Here is a 12,243-nt window from a genome sequence, read left to right on the forward strand (position 1 = left end):
CTCAGATCTTTTTCCTTTTGTAAGCTTCATTCCATTGCCTTTGTGCTGATCACAGCACATTTACTTTCTGCTTGATTTAATCAGAGACTGATCTCTGTTGCTTGCACCCAGAGAGCCCTACTTGATAGGTAACTAAACTGTATTTGATGATTTTATTTTCCTGTTTACAATCCTTTCAGGGTTGTCTCTGCCTGTAGGCCATCATCAGAATTCTTCAGTCTGGCAACAAAGGATTCCCATTATTTAGCCCCAGTTCTTTCTATCCAACCTCATCAATTTCTTCCTCATCATATACCCTTAACTTCAGCCATATGGAATCACAATTCCTATAACATACGCTGTGGTTTTCCATCTCATTGAAAAGCACAGTCTGTTCCCTTTGCCTGAGTTGCCCTTCTCATTTTATCTAGCTGTGTAATTCAAACTCATTCTTTAATGCTTGGCTTAAGTTTTATCTACTTCAGGAACATCTCACTAGCATCTGTTCTCTTTCCTGGCTTAGTTTTCCCTGAAGAAAGTCCCAAGAGCATCACTCACCCAGTATCAGGGAAGTTGAAAACTATGAGGTTTAAGTGAGAGGACTCTGGAACCAGACTGCTTGAGTTCAAATCTCATCACTGTTTCTTTCCTCCTAGCTCTTGGGCAGGTTATTATGCTTAGTGTGCCACTGTATCTACCTCACAGCGATGTTGTAAGCATTAAACAATTCACAGGAAGTACTTAGATCAATGACTGGCATATCATTAGTGCTAAACATGTGTTAGCTATTCTCCTAGAATTTCTCTCTATCATAGTGTTATTACTGCTTTTCTTCCTTCAACCTCTTTTACCTGCATATTTTATCTTGTGCAACTTCATATTTCTCAGGTACTTAGTGGCAATTCAATAAAAGTTGGTTAAAATAATAAAAATGAATAGGCGATAGTAAAGTTTTTTTAGTTTATAAAGCCCTTTTGGAATTTTGCCTAATGTTTCACACATCAAACGTTAAAGTTGAGATTTCTTTATTTAACACTTTATATAAAATCAATATTTATTTCCTGAAATTATAATAAAATCTGCCCCAAACTTACTTCTCCTTATCTTCTCTCCCACACACATTTATTTAATGATGATTTAAGACCATTTTACTCACAACTTGGTGATTGAAGCTATCAAAGCCAGTAACTGATGATGTCTTTATGAATTACTTTTTAATGTAAGAGGAAGGGGCAGGAAAAGCATCTCCCTATTCAGCAAGCAAGAGAAGGGACATTAGATTTTTAAATAAAATATATATGTACATTATATATCATTATATATAGTAATATACTATATATAATATTTTTATAATATTTATTTATATATATTATATAATTTATAAATTCTGTATTTTTGTGTCTCAGAAACAGCTTTTGATTTGATTTTTTTCCTCTATATTAATTTTTTTTAGAATCTCACTCTGTCACTCAGGCTGGAGTGCAATGGCACAATCTCAGTTCACTGTAACCTCCACTCCAGGATTCAAAGTGATTCTCCTGCCTCAGCCTCCCCAGTAGCTGGGGTTATGGGCATCTTCCACCACACCAGCTAATATTTGTATTTTTAGTAGAGATGGGGTTTCACCATGTTGGTCAGGCTGGTCTCAAACTCCTGACCTCAAGTGATTCACCCACCTCAGCCTCCCAAACTGCTGAGATTGCAGGGCTGAACCACCGCATCTAGCCCTCTGTTAATTTTTGACCTATATTTAAAGACAATCTTTGTGAGGGGGCATCAAATTAGCAGTCCTTTCTGAAAAAAAATTCATTGGAGAACTCTGTAGACTACTGAGCATGTCAGTGGCTTCCCTAAATGCTGGACTCACAAACCTGTCACAAGGAAGTGTGGACTTTCTCTCCCAATCTGTTATCAGGTAACTTGTACAGGAAGCTATAATGTCAATGGTAGAATAGGGTACAGAAGTAGAAACAAGCTCTCATTTCCACATAATATGATAATGTGATATACAGTTTGCATGATACAAATGCCATCATTGGTTAGATTTCTAGAGTTCGTGGTAGAACCAAATATAATTACTAACGTTTGTTCAATACTAGCAGTAAGCAGTAAGCAAGGTAAAGTAGGAAGTGTTTTCATGTACTAACCAACTTAATCCTGATAACAAACTGCAAGGCAGGTGGTACAACTATCTACATTTTACAGATAGATAAACTTGGGCTCATGGAGGCTGAATAACTTTCCCGAGTCACACAGCTTGGGAGCCAAGCTTTGAACCCAGACAACCTAACTTCAAAATCTGGGATTTAAACATGATAAGATGTTGCTTCCTTTGGTAACTACAAGTCCTGGGACTACTGTATAGCTTAATATGGTTTTGTGAAAGAATATACCTCTTTTTTCTGTATTCATCAGTACATAGCAACTATAAAATGCTTAGCATAGTGTCTAAAATAGACTACATACACATATACATACAAATCACTAAACAGTAATTACAGTTACACTTATTACTTACAGGCAGTTAATGTAAAGTAATAACAGGCTAAGGAATCAAACGGACTTACATTTGAATCCTTGTCCTGCCACTTACTGGGATTTTGACATCTATGAACCTCAGTTACTTTTTCTGAAAAATGTGGCTACAATTACTTTTTATAAAGCAGAAGTAAAGCAAATTTTATGTACATATATGTGATATTTACATCTACTTATTTACACCTATATCCATAATTATACGGTGAATGTGAATGTGTACTCTGTGTGCTCTGTACTCAGAATATGAAACCAAGATCCAGAGATGGCTTGACCACAATAGTCATTTGCAAATGGCACTGATTTCAGGTCTTCTGTGTTCAAGCACAAGGTCTTTAAATGTAGGTTGTTTACTATCAAACTATTTTTATTTCTACTGAATTGCTGAAATTTATTTTACAAAGTAATTTCCCTTATTCTTGCTGCCTCACTTGTAGTTTTTTCAAAAGGTAGTACTTGAGCACTGAAATACCTTCAGCACAACTTTCTATTTCTCCAAAAAGGCTTGAAAGCTGTTATAAGTGAAAAAACTTCAATGTAAAACAATTCCATAATTATTTTTCTTAACAGTTAACAAATATAAAAGATGTATAATATATTTGATCTAGCTAGGTAAACGATATTTACATCAATGTATTTTAATATTCCTAGTTGATATCATAAATTGATTACACTGAGGCTGAAAATGCACTACTTGTATTAAAAACTATTATTTTGAACATGGCTTTGCATAAATGCCAACATTAAGATCTAGGATATTTAAAAATATCTTATGTTTTGTTACTTTTCTCATTTTAATTTATGGCTATCTTTCAATTATCCTTATCATTGGAGGAGGAAAATTGGCACAGACAACTTAGATGAGAGGACAGTAATCAATTCCCAGACTTTTACATTTGATTCTGCAATATGTTGTGGCTGCATAGTGCCAAAACAACCAGTTTAAATGTAAATAGCTCAGTTGAGTGACTTATTTGTTATAAAATATGTTTTTAAAATACCAGGTTGTTTAGTAAATTTAACTCAGCCAACTATTCTTGTAAGATTTCTGTTTTTTTTTTTTTGTATGTATCCTTTTTAATGTATGGCTACTTAGTTAATTGCATTAATTTATATCTTTGATTATACTTAGGCTGAATAGAGAGTAATGTGTTTTCTGACAGAGAAACAGTTGCCTAAGAACTGGTGGGAAATGTCCTAGGAGAGTAAAGTGATTAGTGGGAAATATTCATTTTAAAGGAAAACTTCTGCCAAATTTTATCTTTTTTTCTCTTACCTTCTGCTTGATGATCATCTCGTTGATATCCTCAAGGTCACCCACCATCACCCTCTGTGATTTTATAACGCGATCAAGCAGAGAAAGCCATTCAGTAAGTTCTGTCCAAGCCCGGTTGAAATCTGCCAGAGCAGGTACCTCCAACATCAAGGAAGATGGCATTTCTAGTTTGGAGATGGCAGTTTCCTTAGTAACCACAGGTTGTGTCACCAGAGTAACAGTCTGACTAGAAGCTAAAATATTTTGGGTTGTTTGCAAAAAGGAAAAAAGAAAAAAAAGAAAAATTAGAAACAGAGCAAAAGAGTCAATTTCAATAACAGTAAGTCAAATTTGATTGAAGAGCAACAATTTGAGCCAAACTCTTATTCATGACATTATGTATCTTTTTCTAGCAATGTGGATACTTTGTTTAGCAATACATGGTAGAAAATTTAAAGATTCAACCTTTTCATTGATATACATTTAACATTAAAAAAAGATTTTGCTCATTCTAATGCCTGGACAAGTAATTTAATTTAAATAAGTCTTCTCATTAATAATAATATACATTGTGGAAGTGGTAAAGAAAACAAAAGTTTTCAATCCTTGCCAGGGCAATATATTTTACTTGGGTTATTATTATTATTCTAGAAATATAAGGCAAAACAAGATTGAATAAGATCTTCTTTCTGACTTATGATTTCCTTGAATAGGAAGTAAATTACTTTGGAGCTGGACCCTAGGGAAATCAAAGTCAATGAAATGTTCTTGTCTTAGCTCTGTACTTTATACTGGGAGCAGTTTATCATCTTTTAAAAAATTTCAGACTAGTATAGTGACTAGCAGTGAAAAATTCCAAGGTACAACATTTGAAAAAAGTGAGAGCTAGTAGTTTTACTATTTAGACATGAAACACTGTTTCAAAGTCCTTCAATAAATCTTAAATTAATACTAATAGTATTGGACACTGCAGAGAAAGTCATCCTATGATAATGGTTAAGATGTATAGTCCTAGAATTCAAATGCCTGGAAGACAATTCAGTGTCTGCATTATGAACTCTAGGACCTTGGTTAAGTCACATAACTTCTCAAAGTTTCAGTTCTTCTCAGTAAAACAGGAATAATAATGAGGTAAATGTCAAAAAGGTAGTGTAGATTCAATGAGTAGTACAAGCAATGTATGTATGACAATGCCAGAAACAGCAACATAATCGTCACAACAATATTATTACAGTGCCTGACACTGGTAGGTAACTAATAATGTTATTACATATTACTGTTTTTATAAACACTTGGCCAATAAGAAACAGAGTGATGAACAACTGTGGTGAGAAGCTGGAGATAAAGCCCCAAAATGTGACATATTTGGGGAATAGTGAGTCAAAAGTGTGTGTGTGGCCTTATATTGATTGAAAAGGGCTGAACTTCCTGGTGTGGACTGATGCTAAATACCAACACACAGCTGGGTTATCAGAGTTGAGTGGTGAGGGGAAGGAATGCTCAATCAAGTTCATAGACAATGGCCTCAGGAGCATAATATAACCAGGAGACTGGTGGCAAAATTATTGGACTATGTAGTTTGGAATAAAAGGTTTCAAGAAAAGCTGCAAAAGACATCTCAACAGGAGACTCAGAGGCATGGACAACCAGGAAACTATTCTAAGAACATAAATGAAAAATGAGACGTCGAATTTTTGTTCTGAGGTAGCCATTCATTAATTGTCACGGCTATGTAACTGTGCTTTAAAGTTTGTTTCCTCATTAGAGAAGAAGATGAGTAGAATGGAAGAAGGCTTCTTACCTCTCAAGATTCTCAGGGACACCAACAGTTTTCTATGAATGAAGGAACTAATCTTGATCAATGTAGATAGAAAAAGATAGTGGTGGTGTTTTTTTTTTTTTTTTTTTTTTTTTTTGAGATGGAGTTTTGCTCTTGTTACCCAGGCTGGAGTGCAATGGCGTGATCTCGGCTCACTGCAACCTTCGCCTCCTGGGTTCAGGCAATTCTCCTGCCTCAGCATCCTGAGTAGCTGGGATTATAGGTATGTGCCACCACCCCCAGCTAATTTTTTGTATTTTCAGTAGAGATGGGGTTTCACTATGTTGACCAGGGTGGTCTCGATCTCTTGACCTTGTGATCCACCTGCCTCAGCCTCCCAAAGTGCTGGGATTACAGGCCTGGCCCAAAAGATACCGTTTTAAGTGTCAGAGAGAATTAAAAATTTATGTCAAGAAATACTGATTGAAAGGCAGTAACACTGAGGCAATAAAGACATTCTCAAAGCTATCTGACTATTCTAAGGCTCTTTCTAGAAAGAATTAAATATAATGTAAAAAAGGAATAGTATTTTGTGTCACAGTCCAGAAGAAGAAATCACGGAAGCAAACAAGATCTAGAAATCTTAAATGGATTCCAGGAAAGGAGCTAAATCTCCAGAGAGGATGCATGTGTGAGGATGAAAAGAGAGCTAAATTAAAATATCAGTGTAGGAACTAACTGCAGAACAAACACCAGGCTGACTGGCAAATGTGGACGGAGTGTTCCTAAAATAGATACACAATGTATACTGATGCAATACACAGCAGTTTAGAAGGATTTCAAGCTTATGGGAAGTGTCAGAAAATGCTTTTTAAAAAAGTGACTTATTGAAAATTTGACCCTCAAATGAGAGCAGAAACAAGAGATTTTTTTTTTCTCCAGACTCGCTTCTGACCATGAAAGAAGTACCTAATGAAGTGGAAATGATCACATCATATTAAATTTCAACAGAGTGAAGGATGAGAAACTAGAAAATTATCAGACTTCAACAAGCAGACTACTATTTCCTGAAAAGTATGTTTGGAAAAGGAAGGAAGGAAGGAAGTAAGGAAGGAAGGAAGGAAGGAAGGAAGGGAGGGAGGGAGGGAGGGAGGGAGGGAGGCAAGCAATGAGGGAGGGAGAGAGGAAGTCAGGCAGTGAGGGAGGGAGGGAGGGAGGAAAGAAGGGAGGGAGGGATGGAACCTATTGAAAAGCAAGGACAGGGCCTAAGACTCAAAAACGGAGAATGATTCGTGATGATAAAATATGCCACTGGGACGATAAATTAGCTGAAGCATATTCAGAGGAAGATGGAGAGGTCTAGCAATCAGCCATCTCTGTGCCAGTAATGGGCACATAATCCCATCTATAGACCCATCAGGCCAGTATTTCTGGTCTTCTGTCCTCCAGCATTCACCACCTGAAGAACATTTGTATACTGATGGGAAAGGGAGGAGAAACCTTATCAGTTTTTCTTGCTACTCCAACTCTTGCATCTTGCACATGTCCTGGAGTATAGGAGGTGCTCTATTGACTCCCTTGAATCTTAAAAAAAGTCAATGTGCAGTAAGCTCTTTAGTGAACTTAGAGGTCTTCTACACACAGTGATTATTAAAATTTAACAACCACCTATTAGTATGAAAGAATAGAGGCTAGAACACAAAACATGCCTAGGTTTTATACCAGTTAGGTGATTTTAGCTATTTTCACAAGAAGAAGATAATGGAGGAAGACCCACTGCTGGGGGAAGACAATGAAAGGTCAAATATTAAAGAGAGGAAATACAGTAAGTCAATTTGTTTGCCCCCAACCCCACACACATACATCTTTTTCTGTTGGAGGGAGAAAAGCATGAAATAGCTCTGAATCTGAAAGCAGAGTATAGAATATTTAGGCTTTCTAGGACCAGACTATTGGATTTGAATCCTTGCTCTATAATTTTTTTTTTAGCTGTGTAACTTTAGTTAGGTGACTTAACCTCACTAAATCTCCATTTACTCCTCTGTAAAATAGTGATTGTAATAGTACTTCATTCATAGACAATTGGCCTTACTATTTCCTAAATAGACAATCTTGGAAAGTTAATGAGATTGGAGGCATCTTGAGGTAAGGAATTACACTACACCTGCTAAACTCAACATCTTGACCCTCAAGAGTTTTCACCTGTGTAACTTTGAAAACAGTACCAATCTAATGCGATTGTGTTAGGGATTTTATGACATGATACATGTAAGTTACCTCCTAGGATTGTTACTCTATGTAGACTACATGGATTTTTTTCTTCTCCTTTTCCCTGTGTTTCTCACACAATGGTTATTGGCTCTGCATCTACATTCATAAAGCATTTTAAGCTCTGTACTCTGAACCAGACTTCACACTCCAGACTTATCTTCCTCCATTCTTCCCAGGCTCCTCCACACCCATGTCTATTCTGCAACCTCTCACAAGTACAGGCCATTTCAAACTCTTGTGTCCTTTCACACACTTTCTATACTTCTTGAAAACTTTTCTCTTGTGTTTCCAGACAAAATCTCATTTTTTCTTCAAATGTCAACTCTAGATCTCTATGTTTTGGGGAGGACAGAATAAGAAGTGTATAACTAACATGTCTCTATGAAGAACAGAATTACACCTTCCTTTTGGGTCCTAAACATTTTTAGTTTTTAACATTTTCTTACTTAAATCTAGTTATCACTAGGATGGACAAAATCTTGCACCACTATTAGGTTTGGGAGGATTTTGAAAGTTTGCCTAGAGGATAGCCGATAGTAGCTGAGAGCTGGATTCTAAAGTCAGAAATTTTGGGTCTCAAGGAACATACTTAATATTTTATTTTATTTATTTATTTTTGAGACCGAGTTTCACTCTTTTTGCCCAGGCTGGAGTGCAATGGCATAATCTCGGCTCACTGTAACCTCTGCCTTTTGGGTTCAAGTGATTCTCCTGCCTCAGCCTCCTGAGTAGCTGGGATTATAGGCATGTGTCACTACGCCCAGCTAATTTTGTATTTTTAATAGAGATGGGGTTTCTCCACATTGGTCAGGCTGATCTCGACCTCCCGACCTCAGGTGATCTGCCTGCCTTGACCTCCCAAAGTGCAGGGATTACACGCATAAGCCACCAAGCCAGGCCTACACTTTAAAACATAAAGTAGTAAGAGGCTAATCTTAATCTACCTCACATATTAGAGCCAATTCTATTCAGAAAAACATTGCTTTGATTCACATTGACTCATACTGCACTTTCAGATGCCTTCACCTTTAGCTAATAAATATTAGGCTCATTTTTTGCACTTTGTCATGGTATTAGAAATATACGCAAATCACCTTTTTCAGTAAAGTGTAGGCTGGTCAGATCTGTTAGTGGTTTTGCAGAGTCTGAGTATCGTGTACATAGTTCTAAGGGTCAGGCAAGGATATATCATGGTGCCAATGTTATTTACTGTTAACTTGATATTTTAAAAGATTAAAAAACGACTTTTTTTTTCTGAGAGTGCCTGAACCCATAATCTAGAATGGGTAAAGAGTTAGGATATATAAATTATTACACATAATTTTCAGTGATGTTCTGGGGTGGGTCTCCAGTTGTCATCCCTAAGGAACATGGGAAATGGCCTCCCCTCCAGCTTGTGGAAATCCTTTCCTCTGTACCCGATTTAATCTTAACCCAAAGTATGATCATCATGCCTGGACATCCACCCCTTGTCATATTCCCCTATCTTGGATTATAAGCAGCTGGCTTTGGGATTAGCTGCTTCAGATCTCAGCCTCTCTAACACCTCAGAGACTAAGGGTATTCTTCTCAAGTCCATTGGATGAATTGTCTTTTCCCACCTAGGGTTCTCACTGAAAATAGTCTTTCTGATGTTATGCTATTATTAAACGTCCCTCTAGTAACAGATCTGGGTGGGTTTTGTTTGTTTCTTTTGCTCAATCACCTTATGCTAGAAGCAGATGTATTACAATGTACAAAATTAAACTGCATATCTAGCTAGACAGATAGATATACACATTGTGTTTGTGTGTGTGTGTGTGATGTATGGAGAGAGAGAGACAGACACACAGAGAGAGAGCAAGAGAGAGCATCTGGATAATCTGAGGAAATACTATGTAGCATAATGCCTTTCTCATGCATTCATTAGAAAATTAAAATGACTCTACTAAAATTGTGGTTTTCCCTCCATATTTAAGCAGACAGAAAATTAAGCTAAAAATAGCTGAAATGAATTAAGTCTGGCACACCAGAATGGTAGCATGAATAACAGTATGTGTAATATACTATTGCAAACTACAGCTTTGCTCTGAGTACTTTGTTAATTAAAAGGTGTTGGCTTTAGGAAGGAACTCTTATTTTTTTCAAGTGTTTGAAGAACATTTCTCTAGTCTGAAAATTAAATTGGTTTCAGGGGTACATGATTAGTCAGACTAACAGCTTCACTTAGAGCTTTAAAGGAGCTACTAAATCTTTTAAAACACATACACAATGTGTTTGGCATATTTCCTTTGAAGTATTCACACGTGGTTTCCTGTAATTCACAGGTCTCCTTTGGTTGATAAGAAAGCAGGAAGCACATATTCTATTTCTAGTTTTGTTGTATGAATGTGGGTAACTTTTTTTTGTTTGCTTTACTTTTATATTTGAAAAATCACTCAATGTACAAAATTGTAAGTTATTGGACTCACATTAACAATTATACGAGGGAATATCTAAAAAGTGCTGTTAAATATTCCCCTCCTCCTCATCATTCTGTGTCAACAGAAGACAGCAATGCTATATGTGTCAAACTGCATTACTGTTTAAGACTATGGGGTATTGGAAAGATTGTTATCCCCTTCTATCTCACCAGTAGATAAAATAACTCTCCTCTATGTAAGCAACATTAGAGAATATTTACTTTTTGAATATTTAAAAGGATGGCATGTGGATTCATGAATTACAACAGAGTTCAAGAGTACTTCTTAACAAAATTAGAAATCACGTCCAGATCCTAAGAAAGAACAACCTATTGTGTAGGTAAGGAAAAGTCTCACCCCTTCCCTCTAAATATTTACAGTCTGTACATACAAGTCAGAAAATTAGAAACAAACACTATGAACACATAAACATATATTTTTGTCTGCATTCTTTTCTGTCTCTCTTAAGAATAAAAAATATGACTCATCTATCATCAGTAATTCTCATTTTAGAACAATAAATGTTTGTACTATACATAGGCAAGGCCAGAGAACTAGAACTCAAGGATTCATAATAAACATTTGTATTTTTGGATTTTAAAAAAATGTTAAGTTTGGGAGCCATAGATTTTTAAATTTTAATGGTGCTATTCTCTTACATTTTAACAGATTCTTTTTTGATAATAAAAATATAATTCAAATAAATATTTGCTACTACTTATAAGTAAGATAAATTACCACCAACACTGCCATCACCCCCATCATTTACTCAGTGATTCTTATGTGCCAGGCAAGGTTCCTCATAAACCCTCTTTAATTTCATCTTTACCAAACAATCTTCAGGGTAGGCATTATCATCACGCTTTTACCAAGGTAACAAAACTTGTTCAGGATCTCACATCAACAAGTGATGTTTCCAAGACAAGACAATGTACTTAACCATTGCACATACTTCTAAGAATCATGTGATATCAGGTATCTTTCCTACATGTGTCATTCAATATGTAAAAATTATTCATCACTCAAATACTTTTGACTCTAAGAGCTATAGCTTATAATATGTGGTACCCATGAAATATATGTAATATCCATTTTAACTTGGGAAAGAGGATCACTTGATATAGCTATAAAAATATGGATTGTAACAATCAAGTGCATCTAGCATCCACTCACAACTTAAATATTATCCTTGAGAAATATCTCCAACCTGACTTTAAACATATATAGTTTCTTCACTAATTTGAATAAAGAAATAATCCTTGCCTTTTCCTGTTTTAGTGTGCATCATCTAAGTGCCCTCTATAACTAACATTATATGAATTCATCCTACATACACTCAGTGAAAAGCAGGGTTTCTCAATCTCAGCACTACGGACATTTTGTCCCAGATAATTCTTCGTTATGAATGGCTGTCCCATGTATTGTAGGATCAAGATTGCTTGTCAGTATCCCTGGTCTGAGCTCCCTCCTATATGTACAACCAAAAATGTCTCCTGACATTACTAAATGTCTCCTGAGGAAAGAAAAACTGTTTATGGTGGAGAATGCCTCCATTTAAAGGGTTTTCCGTCTTTCCCCACCCACCCACTACTCATACAGCTGCTTAGAATTTTTGCTGGACATCATTTACACCTGTCCAAGTTTGTCTTTTCTCATTCCTCAGAAGTATAAATTAAGAGAAATTGTTAAGGGTTCTTCTCTTACCCACATGATATTATGCAGGCACTGAAGAAACAGTAAACCACAAACCTATTGCTGTCAAGGACTTATAAATAATATTACATAGGAAGTATCTTAGTGACAAAAATGACAGCATCTCTGCTACAGAGTACATGTCCACAGATAATCTTCTTGCATTTATACTTTTATCAAGAGACATTCCAGATCCTCCCATCAAGAGCCATAGTCTATTTCTCCACTCCTTGACTATGGATTGGTCAAGTCACTTGTTTCAGCTAATGAGGTATCAGCAAACATGACACAAACAGAGGCTTAAAGAGTTT

At 36.1% G+C, this 12,243-nt stretch overlaps 1 protein-coding gene across 20 annotated transcripts in view; it reads right to left on the reverse strand.

Annotated features, from left to right (window-relative positions):
- DMD (dystrophin) overlaps positions 1-12,243 on the reverse strand; it is a 2,312,475-nt gene that overhangs the window by 657,740 nt on the left and 1,642,492 nt on the right. For all 20 annotated transcript variants that reach the window (XM_054251383.2, XM_035288503.3, XM_054251382.2 and 17 more), the window contains one exon: positions 3,791-4,023. In XM_054251383.2, coding sequence (XP_054107358.2) covers positions 3,791-4,023 — 233 coding nt within the window. The remainder of the gene's footprint in view (positions 1-3,790; positions 4,024-12,243) is intronic.

Source organism: Callithrix jacchus, chromosome X (assembly GCF_049354715.1).
Source record: "Callithrix jacchus isolate 240 chromosome X, calJac240_pri, whole genome shotgun sequence".
NCBI lineage: Eukaryota > Metazoa > Chordata > Mammalia > Primates > Cebidae > Callithrix > Callithrix jacchus.